The sequence below is a fragment of the Sinocyclocheilus grahami genome, unplaced genomic scaffold, assembly GCF_001515645.1.
Source record: "Sinocyclocheilus grahami isolate Dianchi unplaced genomic scaffold, SAMN03320097.WGS_v1.1 scaffold277.1, whole genome shotgun sequence".
NCBI classification, from domain to species: Eukaryota; Metazoa; Chordata; class Actinopteri; order Cypriniformes; family Cyprinidae; genus Sinocyclocheilus; species Sinocyclocheilus grahami.
The window spans coordinates 975,631-997,953 of NW_015505456.1; the positions used below are offsets into that span (position 1 = coordinate 975,631).

Genomic DNA, 22,323 nt, shown 5'->3' on the forward strand with positions numbered 1-22,323 from the left:
CACACACACACACACACACACACACAGAAACAGATGTAAGCCTGCTTTAAAAAAAAAAGACAGTGGGCATAATCTCCATACCCTGTGAGTTGCAATCCAAAGAAAAAATGTTCAGTCTATTCGCAGGACATGAACTGAACAAAAAGGGGGACAGAGTAAGACGTAACTTTATTAAATAATAAATCAAAACCTATTGTTAACAACATTTTTTTCTCGTTTTGTTTTCAATGCACTCGCTTATGCTTATGCTAACAAGATATAACGGACGCGATGCTCGAGTCCTGCAGAAAGTGCAAACTCAAGGAGAAGACTTGAGCGTTTAAAACTCAATATAATGTTCTACCTTACCGTGATCTGACATCGCGTCCAGCCTATAGAACATCCAACATCGAAGTCCAAAGGAACATATATTTCCTCGGTGCTGGGTTTCTGTGAGTGTAGAACATATTTTCTAGGATGGGTGTGGTCAGTTTTGCCAACTGGATTTTCAGGTGAAGTTGCTAAAAGAAGGTCGATTTGTTGCTTTTTTTATTTTTTATTAGACATTAAAGACATAACATGCAACATTTACAACTTTAACAAGACATCCAAAAAGATAACACAAATAAATGAGTGGGTTTACATTACATAGAAATAGAGGGGGAAAAAAGGTCGATTTGTTGCTAAAAGTCGCTAAATGACGCCTATTACGTAATCACGATGCAAAAATGTGAATTTAGATTTGTTTGTTAAATAATATAAATGAAATATATAATGAAATATAAATAACTAATTATAAATACAACATTGAATTATTAAACACTTACACATTTTTGAACGATTACAGTTAAAGTTTTTTTTTTATTAGATAGTAAACAAAACAATTACAGGTACAAGCTACTAACAACGTGTATCATAAATGAACAAGTATTAAATTATTATTAAACAATTGCAGATAGCAGCTAACTTAATTCACATAATGTGTACTGCTAGGCATCTTTGGTTTCCTTTTTTTGTGTAATTTAGGTGGAAAATGTGTGCCTTTTTATAGTTTGAATCACTTATCAAAAGTTGCTTAAAGTTGCCAAATACATTTAAAAAATAGCTACATCTGTTGCATGCTTTGGAAGAGGAAGTTGCTGGGGTAGTCAGAAAAGTTGCTAAATTTAGCAACAAAACTGCTAAGATGACAACACCGGTTGAAGGTGGTGTTAGAAAACACTCTCTGTCTTTCTGTTGAGTCCAGACAGGTCTTACCCCTCCTTTTTCTCCCTCTCTCATTCTTATATATACAACGCATTCTCTCTGAATCCCTCCTTCTGTATCCATCTCTCTCTCTTGATATTATGTTTTAAATATGTCTTACTTATATGCGAAGTATGCATGCTTAAATGTATACATTAGCTTCTCTTGATTTAAAGGCCCAATTAATGACATGAATGTTAGGACTACAAGGGTAAAGGAATTCGTGATGAAGCATAAACAAAAGCAGGCAACTGTTAGAAAACACCCTCTGTCTTTCTGTTGAGTCCAGACAGGTCTTACCCCTCCTTTTTCTCCCTCTCTCTTCTTTATTAACAGGTGGTTTAACGAATTTAGGAACATCCGGAATAATGCAGAGAAAACAGGGGAAGTGAACTTTTGAATAGTCTTCACATTGCCACTTTTAATGTATTTTAATTAATTGTTTTTATAATATCTGGCTATGTTAAAAATGTCAAATTATAACTAAGAGAGAGAGAGAGGGGGAGACCGGGGAAGGTTGTAACACATCCAGCTTCCCAAATAAGGAACAAGTTACAAATCACCTATAATTCACTTCACACATTCTCAGTTTTGTCCTTATTCCATATGTGAGGAAGTAGAGCCCTGTGGCAGACACAGCAGGTTTTAGAGGAGAAAAACTAATTTTGAGGTTAAAAAAAGTAACTTTTTATGCTTCATTTATTTTTGTGATGGCAGTCCCTGCTTTGTAGTTAAACTCATCAAAGTTAAGGTCCCCTGAAATGCTTAGAAACACGCAGAGTTACGCTATGTGTTGACGTCATTTTAACTGAAACAGGAAGACAGGGCGGGACATATCAAGCAGCCCCGCCCCTTTTTAAAATAGCCAATAGCGTTCGTTTATATCACAGCTTGGGCTAGAGCCGTTCAGAGTAGGGATGGGCGATACCACTTATTTTGTTTTCGATACGATACCGATATTTTTCAAGGCAGTATCGTCGATATCGATTCGATACTTCTGAACTAAACTTTTACATTATGAAATATATTAAATTATTAAATTACTAAGAGTAAAATGGGTAATGATAAGCACTTAACTTTGTTTAAAACACATTTTGACATTCAATATGCCTTAATCGTAACTTATTAGACTCAAATCTATAAATACTACAGTTGAACTATGGTCACTTTAGTAAAACCATGGTTAATTTTCATTAGGGACTGCCAGTGACCGGCTGTTGTCAACTGAATTAGGCCACGACTTCCCGAGCATTAGGGAAGTCTAAACTTGATTAGTTCCGTCTAAACTTCTGTCAACATTTGCGTGTCCAGATGAGCAGGAAAATAGTTCTATCCTACTCAATGCATATTTACCAGTGATTTTGTTAATTTAACAGCAAAAAAAATCGTACAATAAAACACACCTTAGTATCGATAAATGCCGGTGGCATTCAACTTTTTGCGTCAGGTAACCTTAGTATGGGTGCACTGCGTGCCATTCACTGTACAGAAAATACTAATTCTATGGACAAGTGACCGATTTCAGCCGCGGCTTCAGCGTCTATTTTATAGTGTAGGGGGCGGGCGCTTCGGATTCTAGAGAGCATTTGATTGGACAGAAAGTTTGATGAGAAGCTGAAGTACGATGTGACGTCAAAAAAATCGTTGAGCCGTTTTGGCAGAAGTGACGAACTGCAAGCTTTGAATGCTTATATCTTCTAAATGCGAATTGTGTCACTGTTTTGGAGCACACTGCCTTATAGATAACCTAAGACTAACATATTGATACTAACACCCAAAAAACTTACATTTTGATTTCATGGGGACTTTAAATTATGTTTATTGTAATTATGTATCTTGTGTAGATATTTTCCATGCAAGTTGTTAGTGCTAATGTTGGCTGTTAGCTGTAAGGTGAGCTAGTTCAGTCTCGGGTTAGTTGTAACATCAAGGAAATATGTTATAGCTTTTTTTAATGTTTTCTTTTAATTTAAGTATGCCTATATATAGGTCTTGGAAGAGAAAAACAAACTGAGGGGCGTCTCTAAATGTTTTTACATTTTCAAGTTCAATCTTATGGCAAATTACTAGGTCTGAGTCTGACATTAACAAACATGAGTAAACACACACACACACACGTGCACGTTATTCAGTTTTATTATCATGATGCTATTGTAATACACATGCAAACACACACCAGTTATATTGAAAAGTCAGTGTTGAATAAAAAATCCATTTCAAACCCCACTTTTTTATCCTAATCATATTGTTGCATAATGTTACATCTCACACTGGTGGATATCAGGGTTATTTATTCAGACTTGTCCCACCAGCCTTTACTGTAGTCACTGATGTCCAAATGTGATTTAGAAAAGATTACAGGAACAACACAATATTTCACTACATGACTTCAAATGAGTGCTGCTTCAGCATATAAATGTGTCAACATGTTAGTTTGGCTTCGTTTTAAAATTAATAACATCAGTAACAACAAAAACTTAAGATTAAATAATAAAATCTACATCATTAGAAAACATACAACATAAACTACTCAAAAACAAAGTGCTATTGAAACAAAACAGGAAAAGTGCAAGATCATAGTATCAAACGATTTCACCTGTTTAACAAACCTATGTGCCAACGTCCAAAACATTTCATTTGATGGTTTTAGCACTATGTATAGACTGACATTTATAGGACACAGATTCCCTTCATCTACATTCAAAAATTCAATACTTTGAATCATGCCATCAATTCAGAGGCACTCACAAGGGCTGCAGACTGTTTCAAGCAAAAAGAGTATAATTCAAACATTAACCACTTTAAATGAGACTTACTTGACAGCATTTACAAAGGCAGTTTACATTAACAACGTTGCATTTGATATTTGCACGAGCAGCTGAATTTCTAAACAGTATTTGCAGCAGGTCATAATAATGTTCATTTTCAGGCAAGCATTGGACTGCCTGTACATCTTTCACTCAAACAGGTTGCATTCATATGGTTTGCAATGATACATCAAAAATGACTCAGATAATGAATACTGCATCTATTTCCAGAGGCTAGATTCAAACAGGCAAGTACAGATGTGTGGAAAGCGGACACACAGAGAGGAAGGCCACAGTATAGATCATATGACACCACTGAGTCTGTGTGGAGGGACGGTTCAGTGTTTGATAAAGGTTATTGAATGGGAAGCACATACATAAGCAAGCACACAGCAAAGCATCTCATCCCAATGTGGCTCAGGGCCATCAGACACACTGGCAGTCAATCAGATAATATGTACATAAAAAGGCTTTGCACTTATTTCAGCCATTCACTGATAAAGAACTCAACTTCCAGGAACACAAAATAAATACACACTCATAACAAACAGACTCAAAACAGAAGCACAGTGCACACACATACTTTATATACATGTGCTGTTTCTATCTAGTGGCCAGAGCTGGCTCTACGTGGCCTCTGTCCAGAGTGTGACCGTGCGGTCAGCAGAGGAGGACAGGAAGGAGAGGTGATGTGTGTGCCACCTGCACTGAATCACTTTATCAGCATGCTCTCCCACAACGGTCAATGGCAGCTGCTTTGTCAGGTCACCTGTGCACACATACAGTCATCCAAAACTGAATTGCTTTAAAACATACTGTAAATGCTTAAAATGTTAAAATACATATTTACAAAATGTATTATTGTAATTAGTTTTCTTTTCTTTTGACTGTGGGAAACCTGATAAAATATTTTGTGTTGCCCCTTTGTCACACATTGAATACATGGAGGAAAATTATGCAAAAAAAAAAACATCAGCAAAACAGTCTAAATACTGAATATTTTCAGAATTTATTCAATTTCTTTTCCATTACGAGTTTTCTTCTTTCTACCTCCATGCAACCATGCAAAAATGTAAATAATTGTAAATGAATTTCTACACAGTCATTTTGGGGGGAGGGGGGCTGCATTATATGGAGGTGTAAAAATCTAGTAAAATAAATTACAATTTAAAAAAAATTAAACAAGTAAAAAATAAATTCAAATTTTCATTTAGTGTAACTTGATGTACTAATATAAACTTAAATGGAAGTAAAAATAAACAAAAGCTATATCAACTTAAAAACTACTAAAAATTACAAAATAAAAAAAACTAACTAAAATTTAAATGAAAAAATACAAAAATAAAACTGATTCAAAATAAAAATTATAATAGTGTCTTGACACTAAAATAACACTTGTTTCTTTTGAGGTGTAAAAATGTAGTAAAATACAATTAAAATGTAAAATAAAAATAAGTTTAGAAAAAAGTAAAATAAATAGATGTTGAGTTGCAAGGTTATTCTAGTAAAATAAATTACAATTAAAAAAAAATTAAACAAGTAAAAAATAAATTCTAATTTTCATTTAGTGTAACTTGATGTACTAATATAAACTTAAATGGAAGTAAAAATAAACAAAAGCTATATCAACTTAAAAACTACTAAAAATTACAAAATAAAAAAAAACTAACTAAAATTTAAATGAAAAAATACAAAAATAAAACTGATTCAAAATAAAAATTATAATAGTGTCTTGACACTAAAATAACACTTGTTTCTTTTGAGGTGTAAAAATGTAGTAAAATACAATTAAAATGTAAAATAAAAATAAGTTTAGAAAAAAGTAAAATAAATAGATGTTGAGTTGCAAGGTTATTACAGTTACCTAAAACTAAAAAAAAAAAAAAAAACATTCGTTACTTGAAATAAAATAAACTTTAACTGAAAGAAATAAAATTGAAATAAAAATCTATATTTAAAATTAATATATTTAAAATACATTTAAAAACAAATAAAAATGACAAAAACACAATAATTCTACAATGAAAAATGAACATTAACACTCAGGGTAAACTGAGGGTCATCTGAGATCTCACCTTGTAGGTCAGTGACGATGACCTTGGTGTCGTAGGATCCCGTGAGCAGGTAATGAGCGCCGGGGGAGAAACGCACCGATCGGACATCACTGGAGTGCGGCCGGTACGTCTGAACCATGCGCCCGCCTCTGATGTCATACAGCATACAGGAGCTGTCCTCCTGCCCTGATGCCAACAGACGCCCACTCGGGTCCACTGCCACCGACGCCACAGGACTGCCTGTGAATTCACACACACAACATAAACCACATGAACAAACACACACTTACTATTACAATTGCTAATGTCCAAATCTGGTTACCCAGGAGACAAGATTTATATTCATTTTATTTAGTCAAAAATTTCTCACAATACTTCTGAATGGGGCATAAAGATGTAAAGACGCAATATAGATCTGGTTTCATAGACAGGGCTTCGCCTAAGCCAGGATTAGGCTATAGTTCAATTAGGACATTAAAGTAATTTTTATAAACATGCCTTATAAAAAAAACATTACTGTTTTAAGATCAGTCAATGCAAGTTTCCTTCAGTTGAAACAGCTCAGATTTACATTTTAGTCTAGGACTAGGCTTAAGCCTTGTCTGTGAAACTGGGGGATAGTGTCATACACTGTGTGCTGAACAATTAGAATGTATTATAGGAAAAAACAACAACAACAAAAAACTTTAATCACTTTAACAACATTTCTCATTTGCATTTAGTTTAAAAAGAATACAAATAAAATAAAAAATGATTATAAAATAAAGTATAAATATAAAATGTTATTAAAAAATGACAAAAACACAGAACATTATTAAATGTTTAACTAAAATGAAAATGAAAACAACATGTAAAAATAAAATCTGATTCAAAATACTTATAAAACCTACATTTTCTCAATGATACTAAAATAAGACTGGTCTGAAAGTGGCTTAAATCTTGTAATATAAAACCAAAATGGCAGATTAAAGCACATTAGTATGTAAAATGGCGCCCATTTAATGTTTCCAGTGAATCAGGTCAGATATACAGTTTCCTTGCTGGAAAAACCAGGTCATACCAGCTCAAGGTGTTCAAGCTGGTTTTTGAAACATGATAGCTGTTACCATTTCTGATCAGCTTGACCTAAATGCTTTACCATGACCATTTCAGCCTTACCAGCACTTGGTCAACCGTCTAGACCAGTCTGAACCAACCAATAAGCATAAATGATCAGCCGTAGACCAGCTAGAAACCATGTAAAACCAGCTAACACCAGAAACTGGTGTTTTTTAGCAGACAAAGTGCTAAAGAGTAAAATAAAGCAGGTGAAGCCCACCTGCACCTTGGAAGGCCGTCCCCACCACTCTCACACAGCTGGGCACTCGCAGGTCCCAGAAGCGCACCGTCTTATCCTGAGAGCCGGACGCTATCATCCAGCCCCCCCACGTGTACAGAGACAGGATATGACCTGAGGAGAGAAAACACATACAAATCACATTAGGAATGAACATATTTACGAGAATCTGTGTGTATATAATATAAAGTCATATATTTGTGTGTGTGTGTACCTGTGTGTCCGCTCAGCGCGTGCAGGCCCTGTCCTCTCTGGCAGTCAGTTGTATAGATGTTACAGTCTCCGGCTCCTGCACTGATTAAAATGGCCCCTCCGCCCTCAGGACCCTCCATAAACGCCAGATCTCTGATAGTCCCATCATGCATACTGAACTCCAGATCAGGACCTGAAGCAGAGAGAGTCATTGAGGACGTGTGTGGATTTAAATACATAAAGTAAAAGTCAAAATGCAACTAATAGATATCCCCATACTTTACCAGTTGATTGATTACATTAAGAATTGTAAACATTTTTTGTATTACAAGTTTACATTTATATTTATTCATTTAGCAGATGCTTTTAATCCAAAGCGACTTACAATTTGGGGAATACATCAATCGATTCATCTTAAAGAGGCAAATAGACACAGGAAGTGCTCGTAATACCAAGTACCAAGTACAAGCTAGACTGGGGATTAAGTAAAGAGAAGCAAAAGTGTTTTAAAAAAAAAAAATTTTAGGATGAAGTCAGATGGTGATGAAAGAGATGAGTTTTCAGCTGTCGCTTGAAAATTGTCAGGGAATCAGCATTCCGGATAGGGGTGGGAAGATCATTCCACCAGCCAGGAACGGTGAACAAAAATGATTTGGAAAGTGATTTTGTGCCTCTCTGTGATGGTACCACAAGTCATCGCTCACAGTTCTCTGAAATATTTGCTTAAATATGACATTATCTAAGTAAATATGCACTAATTTGCATTTCCATGCAATAATTTCCAAAACAGAAATCTGAACGTAATGATAAATCCAGATTCAAAAATTCTTGTTTTATTTGGTTGACATATTAGAGATACAGGTTTTTACAGAATGGATTTGAGATATTTCTTTAATTTTTTTTAAATTCTTTATTTATTTTATTATTTTTTTAGGAATAAAATATTATATAAATCAGGTGAATGATACATGAACAAGCACCTCAGTAAAAACCTCCAGAATATAAATAGAAATGGTTGGTTTAAGTAATTAAGTGCTACTGAAGATTTCAGCCTCAGTGCAGGAGAAAAAAAAACATTTTGCAAAAAGATATGTTAATTGTAATTAAAATCTACAGATGCAAATAGATAAGCCAAATAGCCTAAAATCTTCAAATAGGCCAGTGCATGACAAAAAAGCCTGTAGAGTCTTGCTTAAAGATTCATGAATATTTGTTTGCAATCACCTGTAGCATTGCAGGTTTCAGGGTTGAAGGGCAGCACTTTGACGTATTTATCATTGGAGCCGGTGGCCAGTAGTTGTCCACATGGGCTCCAGGCTACACAATATATGGAGCCTTTGTGATGCTTGTTCCTCTTGAAGCAGATTACAGGAGGTCTACTTGTGCCCGAACCACTAAAAAAAGAACAAAACAACTACAGTATATCAACATTTAATGGTCAACTGAAAGATTCTGATTCTCTATGAATTAACAGAGCAGTTCACCCAAAAAGGAAAATTCTGTTATCACTTACTCGCCCTCATGTTGTTCCAAAACTGTATGACTGACTTAAAAAATACATAAAAAAGATATTTTGAAGAATGCTGGTAACCAAATAATTTTGGTTCCAAACATTTTTCAAAATATCTTTGTGTTCCACATAAGAAAGAAATTCATACAGGTTTGGAATTAGCAAGTACAATTTTAACGAAACATTACAAAGACAAATAACATGCACTGATAAATCATTCACAGTAAGAACAGGAATATGTATTAATGTTTTCTAATAGCAGAGAACTCAAACACTTCATAGGGTTTTTCATTTTCTAGTGTGTATAATCACAGCTGTATGGCTGAAATAACGATTTCAGGCACTTGCTTGTATCCCATCATCTATAACATGTTTGATCATTTAAATGGGTTTTAATGCAGAGTGTGGGCAGCTGACCTCGTGTCCAGCGTGTCAGGATAGGCACACACACGCAGCATTTTAGAGTTGGAGCCGACAGCGTACAATGTCCCTGTGGGGTGGAAGGCCACGGCCCGGACCGCCTGCGTATCCTCCAGGGTGTTGACCATCACAAACTTGGCTTTTGACTTATCTTTCTGCAACACATACATATAAACACATTCTGTATGTGAGAAGGGTTCATTTGAAGATTAGGCGATAAAGTAATCCCAAATAATCCAGACCAATCCCTAATCTGTGTTTGATCTGAGAAGTTTCAAGAGCTGTAATTAAACCAACACTAAAGCCTTTAGAGAGAGACAGAATGTGTTATTCAGTGAATGTTAACAATGTATAACCTGACATATGAAATAAAAGTGGCTCATTTAGTATGAAACAGGAGTTTAGTATAAAGGAAACAGAAAGAACAATTTGCAAAAACATGCAATTTGGTGCAGTTTCAGATAAAATTCTGACAACTTGTAAATCAATGAGATCTTTATTAAAACATATATTTAAAAAAGCAGATAAATATCAGTTATCACTCTATATCTCAAAATAATATGTTTTGAAAAGATTAAAAGATAGATTTTTTATATATATATATTTAAATGCTTTATAATCAAAGCTCCCTAGTTTTTATTGAGGGGTAAAACATACAAATAAACATTCCTAAGCCTGATGGATCATATTTCATACTCAAAATTTACTAAGGTTTTTCTAAAAATTACTATATAAAATGTATTCTTATGTTTTGAAAAATCATAATAAATTACACGTTTACAAATACACAAAAATATGTGTGTACCATAAACAAAAGGGAGTGTTTTTAGAATGATATTATACTTTAAAATTATACCAAAAAGACCTTTTACTTGTTAAAAAAGTATAAACTATCAATCAGATTGACAGAAGGCATGTAGTAGATTGTCTGCAAACAGATTTTTCAGCAACACTGATCACGTTGATAACTTAGTGGACTTAGAAATTTGCATATCAAATATGATACAGTCGGCTTTATTGGATTTATTATGTTGAGCTGTAGGAGGCACTGTACCTCTGGGCCTTTAGAGCAGGTCAAACTACTGTCATTGTGTCCAGTTTTGTCTCTCTGGGCACTGCAGGAAATAACAAACTATTTTTAAAAAACCCTTAAGAACCCAAACAGTAATTAAAAAAACATTAAAAGCAAATTTCACTTTTAAAAACATACTGGAACTTGATATGACAAAAAGCTCGCAAAACAATCTTACATTATGGATGCACTGATATAAAAATTGTCAAACTCTTTCAATGAAGGAAAATGATTGAGTGTGACTCTCACCTCTGGGGTAGTTCAGGAGACTGGCTGGGTGGAGGGAAGGCTGCTTGACCTACTGACCTCTGAGGAGTGCTGGTGACCACATCGCTGGCTCCTCCACACCCTTCCTGTGTCTGTGGCGTGGCTGAAGTGTCTCTCGCTACACTGCTGTTATTACTACCTCCATTACACTGCTGAGAGAGAGCCTGCACCTCTTCTCCCAAATCATCCATTCCCACATTTAGCTCCTCCAGTCTCTGAATAGACCTGCACACACACACACACAAAAACATGAAGCTTTAGAGTCATCTTGGAGCTAGTCATAGTCTCAGGATGGCATGGCCATGGGCTGACCATGTGATGCATACCACACACAACACAAGCCAGGAGCTTTCTCAAAACATACAAATACTAATTAAATTGAAATCTAATTTTGAAGTTAAAAAATGAGTTTGTCTTTCTGAAGATTCTGCAAGTCAGTAACCGCAACATTAAATTTTTTTTTGTGAGTTTGTGAATTTTAAAAAGGTTCAAAATGAACTTGTTGCCAAACCTAATGAGTGAAACTTTGCCAGCCATAAACGTTTCTTACCAGCCATGAAACTGTATATTGCAATATTTATATACACTTTGTATATACACGATATACAATTTGTCACTGTGCCGTGGACCTTTTTATTCAAGGGTTTAATCCGAAACACTTGTAACAAGCATACTATAAAGAAACATGTATGTGGGTCAAAGACGTTAAGATGTCCACATCAAAAGAAATTGACAAAAGTGATTATATGTCCATAGAAAGCACATTAAATGTAAGTAAAGTGTCTACTTTTAAGGTTTCAAATAAGTTTTTGGAGAATAAAATGTTAAAATTTGGTTGAAATAATGTTACATTGTCATTCAGTGTAACACAATATTTATGTAAAAATTCAAACATGCTTATTCTGACTTGTACATGACTTGTACACTTGTACAAGGAGTACAAATTCTTACTGACAAATGGGCAAATGGATAGACACCTAGGATAGTGGCAAATTTTAAAATTATAATTAAACATAACGTAGTTGCTAAATTTCTACTGCTTTCCATGTTAAAGGACTTTGCATTGTTCCTATTTTAATGTACTTTTAAAGTTTGTATCACATTAAAAGCATAATTTGTACATTAGTAAATTATGTTTACTAGTTTTCGCAAAAGATCCAGCCCCGTTACTCACAGTCGCTTGCATGTGTTTTGCACATGAGCCGCACGCACCCCCAAATTAAATTGCTTAATCGATCAACAATAGCTTTAATCGATTACATCTCTTATCGTCAATTAATTAATTTTCGATGAATCGTTGACATCCCTAATAGAAAACAAAGAGAGCACTGGATTAAGTGGATATTTGGCAACAATCCAATGTAGGAAATAATACTTGCAGAAGCCTTCTTCTGTTTGTCTGCAACAATGCAGCTCTTTATTGCATGTGCAGCTTGTGAACAACTCTCCAGATAAAGACGATTAATATCTATTGATATCCAAAATAATATATTTTTAAAAATAGTATCAAAATATGGGCTTTTTTTTATGCCCCTGGACTGATGAAATACTTTTTTCATTACACACACATCTAAGTGCATATAGCTTGTAAAATGTATTTGTGTTTTTTGGGGGGATTTCTTCACCCACTTTAGGGTGCATAGCTGCTCGCGGCACCATCTGTAGAGGCCTGAGATTCATCTCATTAGCCTTTCATTTGAAATTCATCTTAATCTCTGCCAAACACCACCCACCATTACAACAACTGGTCATTTCCCAGTGGTCAAGGGGGTTTCCCCCTGAAAATCCCCTGAAGCAGGTGGCATAAGGCCAGAACACACATTTTTATTAGTTTTTAATCTATTTTAAATTTAATTTCTGTGGCATTATAGTAAACTCCTAAACTTGTCCTCACTGCCAGCAAGGCTTCTGTTGACAGAACAATAAGTGTTTCTTCTGCCCTCCCATCCCCTCTGACACACTGCATTATTTATGGCTGTGGCCTTTAATGATGATGACATCACCAGTGGAACAGCACGGCATGGTTCCAAAACCTCCCTTTGTTATGATTCTGTTTTACAAGTGCACCGTAACCACAGCAACAGAAGATCTAGAGAAGTATCAAAGCCGAACAAGAGAAGAGGGTCCTAAAATGAGTTCAGTGATTCTCAGATTTCAGTGTTTGCACCATTAAATAAACTAACTTTCTTGTAAGGGGTAGGACAAAAATCATTTGAGTGACACACAACATCAATAAATATGCTCCAAAAGGCAGATTTTCAGAGAGGATTACTGACACATTTGGAGTCTGATTTGTAAAGAGGGACGGATTTATTAAAATCTTTTTTTTTTTTAAATAATCTAAAATAATTTTGTTTAGGCTTCAACCTCTCCTTAATCTTGATGAATCTCTCATCTCTTAGACTCTTTCCATTATTTATTGACACACAGAAAGAAACCCACATGTCTGTGATTCAAGGGCCATCGAGCGGGATGAAAACCCGGCAAAATGGAGGCTTACAGTCTACTAATAACTCACAAAATATTATAAGGACAGCAGGGTTCAAAAATCCACACTAAAAACACAAGATTTAAAATATAACTTCAATCTAGAACTAGAAAGTAATAGGATTTTGTAAAGCTTTAACATCATATCGAGTGCTGTCACTAAAGCAAAAGAAAACAAACCAAATAAAACATTAAAAAAAAAATGTATTCAAATTTTTATATTTATAATACTGTTGTTTTCTGTAAAAACTAAATTATGTATTAATTTAGGAAAAATCCTAAATAATAAACTACTCCACAGACTATCCATACACTACTCCACTGTATATTGTATATATATACTGTATATATTTGATAAAAATATGAATTTCAGGTATTATTAAAAAAAATGGTACAGCCTACTTGTCAGGCTGGAGGAGACAATTTGTCTTTGGAAGCACGAATGCAAGCTACTACCTTGCTTGGTAATAAATAAATCACTATGTAAATGGGAGTCGAAAGTAGGCAAATGTAAAACCGGTCTAAGAGTATGTGTGTGTATATGTGTTTGTTTTCCTTAGGGAATTCTCCACCCAGTTCCCTGGTAGCCTGCTGTACCATCTGTAAAACCCTGAGGTCATTCTCATCTACATCTCATTAGCCTTTCATTTTATATTCAACCTGCCTTGCCTTTTTCTCTGCATCCTTTCCTTTTGCTTTTAGCAGCATCAGATTTCACCTTGTGTCTTTGTGTTTGTAAACTTCAGCTGGTGTGATGCATGTCAGTGCAGCTCTAGAACAAATGCTGACCTTTGGATGTGATGTTAGTGGTGACGTGGAGCATGGCTGACCTGGTAAGGAAGGTTTCTGTGAGGTTGTGATTGGCGGTGGGCGGGGCCTCATGCTGCTGGACTCCGCCCTCTCGCAGCATCTGCTGGTAGAGTTCCCGCTGCTGCTGCTTCTGTTCCAGATGTTGCTGCACACGCAAACGCTGGCGGTAATATTCCTGAAACTGCTCTGTGGAGTCCCGCAACTATACAGAAACAGAGGAGACAAAGCTGTGCTGAGATGTAAATGAGAAAGAGGTATGCTAAACGCTGTGCCTCTAAAGCATTCTATGGTGCCCACAGATGGCCGTTTTCAGAAAAACACACCACCTTACTCTCATTTCACACTAAAAGCTTATGAGTAGACACTTTCTGGTCTGATGAACAGATTTAGCACATCACAGCTCCACAGTGATTACTACCACAGATTAAAAACCCAGACAGGAAACTGTGTGATGTTGTCACAGAGCTCAGAGCCACTGCAATTCACTTTCTGTAATCCGAGATATCAACACATCTAGACTACTGACCATTGGCAACAAACCACATATTTCTTTAAAAATATCCAAAGCATTTGGATGAAACATCAAAGTAGATGTAAAATATAAATGTGCCTATTACATCCAAATACAGTGTTGATATACACGTAGCTGATGTTTTATTTGTTATAATAACTTTCCAAATAATTTTAGCAAGCCTTATTAACAATATTTAGGCATATAATAAAAAAAAAAATAGATTCCCAGAGTCAAGGAGAGCATATCACAGCTGGAATGACCACAGCAGCTTTCTGTAAACCACAGGATATGGACTAAAGGACAGTAAATGCTTGTCATAACTAATAATCCTCTGTATGTTTGTGTGAGATCACAGAGAAAAGGAAGATGGGTGGGTTTCCTGATAGAAAGTGACCTAAAGAGAACAGGGCTGTGTGTAACAGGGCAAACAGAGCAGAGGGAAAGCATGAAGCTGAATGGCTGTTCATTTAATGGTCCTGATTACACACAATCAGACTCATAACAAAGATTACAGTTAAAAAGTCCAGAACTCTTGATTAAAAAAATATATACAAATCACATCCATAGCAAGGTTTTTATAGTTAAAAACTGCAACCAGAAAACTTATACTTGAAATAAAAATGTTTTTTTATATTATAATAAAATAAACTTACATTTATTTTATTTTAACTAGTCCCTAAGGCAATACATCTCATTTACATTAACTTGATGTACTAAACTATATAGACATATTTATTTTTAAATCTTATAACATGACAAAAATGCCTACCAAAAATAAAACTTTAACTAAAAGTAAAATAAGAACTGAAAATATAAATATGAATACAAATTACAAAAGCATCTAATGATACTAAATAATGCTGCTCTATAGCTCAACATTTCAATTTTAACTTCTTACAACAGACTAAATGTCAGCATTCCAGAACTCTATTCACAACAGTCACTAATGGTGAATATTCTAGAACTCTTTTCACCACAACCTCTGACAGTCAACTTTCTAGAGCCCTTCAAACAAGAGAAATCTGTAAAGGTCAACATACTTAAACTCTTTGCACAAAAATAATGTGAATTTATCAATCAACATTCTAGAATATTTCTAGTGACATACCCCCACAAACACATGCCTAGCAACAGTAGCTTGGCGACAGTCAATCTAAGCCCTCTGCAACTATGCAGTGATAAAGTGGAAGCTGAGCTTGCCAGTTATTTATGACCCTGCTCAGGGATACAGGCTGTTTCTGATGGAGGAGAGAAAACATGAAAACTTCTACAGCTCAGACATATAATTATAAAGCATGCTGTAAAACTAAAATTTCACTAAAAGTCACTAAAAATGATCCAACTTGAATGCTAAATATTGAAATATAATTTGTTTGGCATCATGTTACTTTTTCAATTATAATTTTTTTTATTTTGTTAAATTTAGTGAACAATTTATTAGGGGTGTCGTTTACTGGTGTTTATTTTAATACTGTTCAATTCAAATAAAGGACATCATTAACAGAAACGTATTGAGTGCTTGATCTAATGTTCAGGAAATATCAATGGATTCATTGACCAGCAAAGTACCTCATTCTTCTCTGCAGAACCAGGGTCTGGGGCATCCTGACCCGGGGCAGAGACTGGGCGAGAGTTTTGAGGACTGGGTGAGCTCATCATTTTATCAGATGGAGTTTCAGTTCTGGAGCTGCAAGACCAGAGAGTCCACATTACTTTAGACACACACCTCACCTTTGTAATTATTTTTTTCTGAAAAGATTGTGCTTTCGAGTCATTCTGTTCTGCCACACCCATCTCAGAATTGAATATGCACAGTGGCATATTGTCACAGGGTGTTTTAAACAATAACACAATGCAACAACTAACAATACATATGCACTACCTTCAAAAGTTTGGAATAATTAAAATGTTTAAAAAAAGGGGTTTGAAATAAGTCTCCTATGCTCACTCATAGACTCATTATTTTATAAAAAATCCAGTAAAATATTAATAATGTGAAATATTTTTACTAGTCAAAATAACTGTTTTGTAATATATTTTAAAAAGTAATTTATTCCTAGAAGGCAAAGCTATTTCTCTAGTCTAGACATTTGTGTCACATTATCCTTCAGAAATCATTCTAATATGCTGATTTGCTGCTCAAGAAAAAAATAGTTGAAAACATTTCTGCTGCCTAATATTTTTGTCAAAACCGTGATACACTAGCATTAAAAATTTGGGGGTAAGAAAGCTAAAAAAAAAAAATCAATACTTCTATTCAGCAAGGACGCACTGAAAAATTACAGTAAAGACATAATAATAATGTAATAATGTTACAAATAAATGCTGTTTTTTTAACTTTCTATTCATCAAATAAAATATCATGGTGTTCACAGAAAATATTAAGCAGTAAAAACAGTTTTTATAATAATAATAACCATTATTAATATTTCAGCACCAGTAACAACTGATAATAACGGAGCAGAAAATCAGCATATTAGAATAATTTTTTAAGAATCATCTGACACTGAAGACTGAAATAATAGCTAATGAAAATTGTAAATTTTTTATTTACTCAGCTTTGGTGAGCATAAGAAACTAGTTTAAAAAATATTTAAAAATATTAATTATTCTTAACTTTTGACAAATAGTGTAAACTAAAATAAATAACTAAAATAATAATAATAAAAATGACATTTTTTTATTTAAAGACATCGTGGTTTTAATAATTACAGCTCAGCTTTGCACTGAATAAGCTAAAAATCAGCTAATTTGCACTGTAATAGTACTATCCAAATAGTGCCATCGATCATATTAAATATGTACAGGTTATAGTATTCTGGAGTTTGTTTTAAAAGGGTCCGCCACCTTAAACTCAAATGCAGATATTTCAGGTATATCGGGTGATGTTTACCTTTCCGGTGACTCCTCAAAGATGCTGTGAAATCCCGAATTCTCCATCATCACACTGCGGTTCAGGTGTTGAAAATTAGCAAACGAGTGTGACATGGGTGAAGTTTTACCTCCGTCCGTTCCCGCTGCTCTCTTCTCTTGGCCAGAGAGACCGTAGGACAGGCCATCCAGCGCCGGGTTCAGAGAGCGTGTCATGTAGGTGTCTGCAGACTGTGGGCGCCAAAGAGGGGAAGCAGGGTATGGGGAGAGCTTGCTAATGAGTGGAGTGAGGAGGTCTGTGTAAGCGGCCTTGGCGGGTTTAACAAGCCGATCCACATGGATATTGAGCATCTTCTGCTCAAAGGCGCAAGAAAAGATGCTGGGCGACAGGTTCTGGAGCCAAGAAAGCAAGCTCAGGTCGAGATCATCGCAGCCGTTCCCGCACAGCATGTCTATTCCCAGAAGAATCTCACTCTCTGTGATCTCCTCTCCAGTAGCTCTGCTCTGGCAGAACTCGACGCAGCATTCATACAGAAGGCCTTTAATGAGAAGCTGGAATAGACGGTTGGTGCTGGCGCGGAACCCAGCCTCACCCAGCTTTCGGTCAGCAGGAATAAACTCCGCCACCATGCCGCAGGCCTCCTCAAAACACTGCACGCGTGCTGTACTCGGGTTCCAGTCCTTGAACTCGGCATGGTTGGTGAGGCGGGGCAGCGTCAGGAGAAGGCAAAGCTTGCTGTAGTCCTCTTTAGATGGACAAAACTCTTCCAGAGCATGCAGACATTTCACAGCCTCCTGCATGGTCAGCTCCAACTGAACACAGAGAGGCAGAATGAGAGAGAAGCCAGAGCCATTTGCAAACAAGCTCTAATCAGTTTTTCACATGGAGTTACCATGGTTTTTTGGAAACAATACTCTCAAGATCAAGATCAAAATGCCAGTAAAATAAGAGTAACAGAAACCATATATAATCGCGATTAATCGCATCCAAAATAAAAGTTTTTGTTTACATAATATATGAGTGTACTGTGTATATTTAAGTATAAATAAATACAAACACATGCATGTACATATTTAAGAAAAATATATGTTTATATACTAAAATTTATTTATATAAAATATTAAATATAATAATATAAATATATACATGTAAATATTTTGAAAATATACACTGTATGTATTTATATATATCCATAATAAATAAACACAGTACACATAGCATATATTATGCAAACAAAAACTTTTATTTTGGATGCGATTAATCGTGATTAATCGTTTGACAGCCTAAAATTTATTTATATAAAATATTAAATATAATAATATAAATATATACATGAAAATATACACTGTATGTGTGTGTATTTATATATATCCATAATAAATAAACACAGTACACATAGCATATATTATGCAAACAAAAACTTTTATTTTGGATGCGATTAATCGTGATTAATCGTTTGACAGCACTAAAACTAAAGTGACTTTGCATGTATGTTTCTTTATCTTCTGCTATATTTCAAGAAATAATATATTGTATATCTTGTTTGGTTTGCATTACTATTAATTATTATCAAGATAATTACTATACACCGCTGTTTAAAAGTTTGGGGTTGGTAAGATCTTTTTTGAAAGAAGTCTCACCATGGCTGCATTTATTTGATCAAAATATAACAAAACAGGAATACTGTGAATTATTATTGCAATTTAAACAACTGTTTTCTATTTTTGATACATTTATATGTAACATAAAATGTAATTTATTTCTGTCATGCGAAATTGAATTTTCAGCAGACATTACTCTATTCTTCAGTGTCACATGATCTTTTAGAAACCATTCTGAAATACTGATTTGGTGCTTGTACAAATAAAAGCAATTAAAAAAGCAATGCCACATAATGACAAATAAAATGAATCAAACATCACATGTGACAACTCATCTGACAACATGGCACCATTTCTGTGTAGGATGTCATGATGACACTGATGATACTCACATGTTGTGGCTCATCCTCGGCAGACATAGCGTTGTTCACACACAAAGCTTCCAGAAACTTCTGTTTCGAAACAATGTAGCGGAACCTGAGATGACATGGAAAAATGCAGCAATATATGTGAAGTTAAACCAACAGTGCCTCGTTTTATTGAAATATTCATATAAAGAATTTGGACTGCTCTTAATTTGGGTAATATTGCTGCTTTTATATTGCTATATTCAGTGAGCTCTTAAAAACTTAGTGTTAATGAACAAAATCATACTTTAAAATTCTAATGTGTAGAAGACAAAGTTTCTTTTCTTTACATTCAAATGCAAGTAAACTCCTACGAGATACGAGGTGCAATTCTAGAAAGATTCTGAGCTGATCTCTCACCTTTTTCTGTCAAATTTATCCAGACACTCAAGAGGCTGAATAAACTGTAACACCTCATCCCACTGTCCATCCAGAATGAGCTGCCTGCATGAGAGAGCGATGAAAGACAATTTGACTTATAATAGTACAATAATAATACCACCTTCCACGACTAACAATTTAGACAAGTTTAGACTACATTCAAAGAAACATTTTCCATGAAAACATGAGGTTCAAATCAACATTTCATTATCTGACTGGTATTTATTAACATTGTATTACACTCAAATAGTACATCAGAGACAATATAAAACATACTACATCCAAGTTCAGTAAGTTTAACATGGTGATGAAACTCTGAGTTTGCCTTATTATCAGTCTATTCCTAACTGTATTCTGGAGTTAAGCCTTTATAAACCTTTGTTTATAATGGGCCCGGTTTCTGAAAAGGGACCCAAACTCTCGTGCACTTATTCAATGAGTAATGAGTAACGCTCAAAGGAATACAAGTGAGCCATGGGCTGTCGTTCGATTTGAAACTAATCAAAATTGTCTATACTCTTACTTGAGTTTAATAGTAATGGTGAAACAAATGCAACTCAATTTTATCACATCAATGCAGAGTAAAACTGCTTTAAAAACTCAAACTCAACCATTACATAAAAAATGGTTATGTGGGAGGAGGGATGGTAAAGTGAAAAATAAAAAAATTAAAAATGGCACTTCATAACATGCCGGCTCGTGCATTATATGATTGGCTCACAACGCCACCACATTAGGTTTTTGGTTTAACCTCAGCCTGAGTATAAGGTGCTTATGGATCAAACCTGAGGAAGAGCATGTCGTCTGAGTACAGGCCGTTGATGACCCCGCTCTCCTTCTCCAGGGCCAGCATGCTAATGTGCAGCTTGCGCGTGTTCAGGAAGTCCAGCATCACCTTGATGATCTCCACTTCCTTTACATTTATGATCTCCTCAGCCGTCATGGTGGCAAGCTTTCGCAGAAAGAATAAGAACAAATGCATCATTTAGCAGATGGTTTTACCTATAAACAGCTATGATATACACTTTCTTAATCAACCAATGGTCATCAGGCCATTGCTTAGGCTAAATTAAAAAAAAACATGAATTTAGAAATCATTTTTATGGGTATTTTCCCTCCCCAGATCTAAGGTTAGGCTATAAAATATAGGACTTTAGGGCTCCTCTTATCACAGTGCTTATGACAATGTTTCCAATTGTCCACCCTGACAAATTGTGAACAGTTGTATTTTTATTACATAATGTTAACAAAGACACTGTAACAAATGTACTGCTAATGGGACTTTATTATTTATTACTTCATTTTATAAATCCCTTGATGTAGCTATAAAACACTCTAGCGCTTGAACACTACAAGTGAAGAAGTAACAACCGTTCTAATTAAAATACCAAACCAATGTCATGACAAAGAAAAGTCAACATACCAGAAAATGCTAATGTAAACACACAAAAGCATGGGAGGTGACCTGACATTCTACCAAAACAAAATATCACATCCAATCACATCACACATCCAACTTAACCCATTTCAAATCATTTCAAATAATTCTAATGAAAATACCACTTACATTTTTGTTTTAAAAACATACATTATTCTTGATAGCTAAAGGAATTAGTAGTATACGAATGAGAAAACTATTTATTAATATTAGATATTAACACAATAATATTATTCCTTTAACAATGCTCTTAATTTGAGATACACAACTATATATGTTTAATCTACAAAAAATGACAGGTAGATTTGTAGAAGTTATTAAAGAAAATCGGAAAAATAGGCACTATACATTAATGGTCACCCATGCATTTCTACAACAAGCACAATGGTAGTATATTATGAATTGCTTTTTGGGATTTAAACCTTTAACCTTATAGTATTAGAAGCTCATTCTTTGAACCACTAAACCACGCCACCCCCAAACATGCAATATGAGAAACGCAGATTTGCTTAATTCCCACCGCTGAATCTGCATGAGGTCACTGCAATGCATCTAACGTTATCAAACCGTTTACACTGATTATGTCCTAAATAAGCCACATTACATCCCATCAGGCACCAGTGAGAACGGACTGAAGCCGTTCTGATCTAGCTGCGGGGGGAGAGTGTGTGTCATCCAGGCGGCGCAGCAGCAGCCTCCCCCGGCCTCGCCTATCCTCAAAACAACGGCGATAACCGTCGCGAAGAGCGATTTTACCCTCACCTGATAATCTCTACATATAAACGAAGTCCAGAAATCCTGTGTGGGTCCGCTGAGGGTGTGTCAGCACGCACTGCCTGGTGTTTTTTCCTCCGTGTTTCGGGGAGAGAGGCTCTTGTTGTCCCTGGCTTTCGCTGGTTGTCAAGCACAAGCTTCCTCTGCGCTCTCCACC

The 22,323-nt window shown here is 35.2% G+C and overlaps 1 protein-coding gene across 2 annotated transcripts; it reads right to left on the reverse strand.

Moving 5' to 3' along the window:
• Positions 1-3,513: 3,513 nt before the first annotated feature.
• Positions 3,514-22,323, reverse strand: wdr47a (WD repeat domain 47a). 2 transcript variants are annotated; one of them, XM_016291819.1, is made up of 15 exons: positions 22,155-22,323; positions 20,740-20,906; positions 19,934-20,017; positions 19,559-19,643; positions 17,587-18,377; positions 16,263-16,380; positions 14,200-14,381; positions 10,865-11,107; positions 10,598-10,658; positions 9,541-9,698; positions 8,838-9,007; positions 7,636-7,806; positions 7,404-7,535; positions 6,107-6,325; positions 3,514-4,800 (listed from the first exon to the last, which is right to left on the reverse strand). In XM_016291819.1, exons 2-15 carry the CDS (start codon positions 20,895-20,897, stop codon positions 4,658-4,660), a joined length of 2,715 nt encoding a protein of 904 aa, XP_016147305.1. In that variant the 5' UTR covers positions 20,898-20,906; positions 22,155-22,323; the 3' UTR covers positions 3,514-4,657. The 2 variants fall into 2 exon arrangements, with proteins under 2 accessions (XP_016147305.1, XP_016147306.1); XM_016291820.1 differs by lacking the exon at positions 22,155-22,323 and adding an exon at positions 21,960-22,007.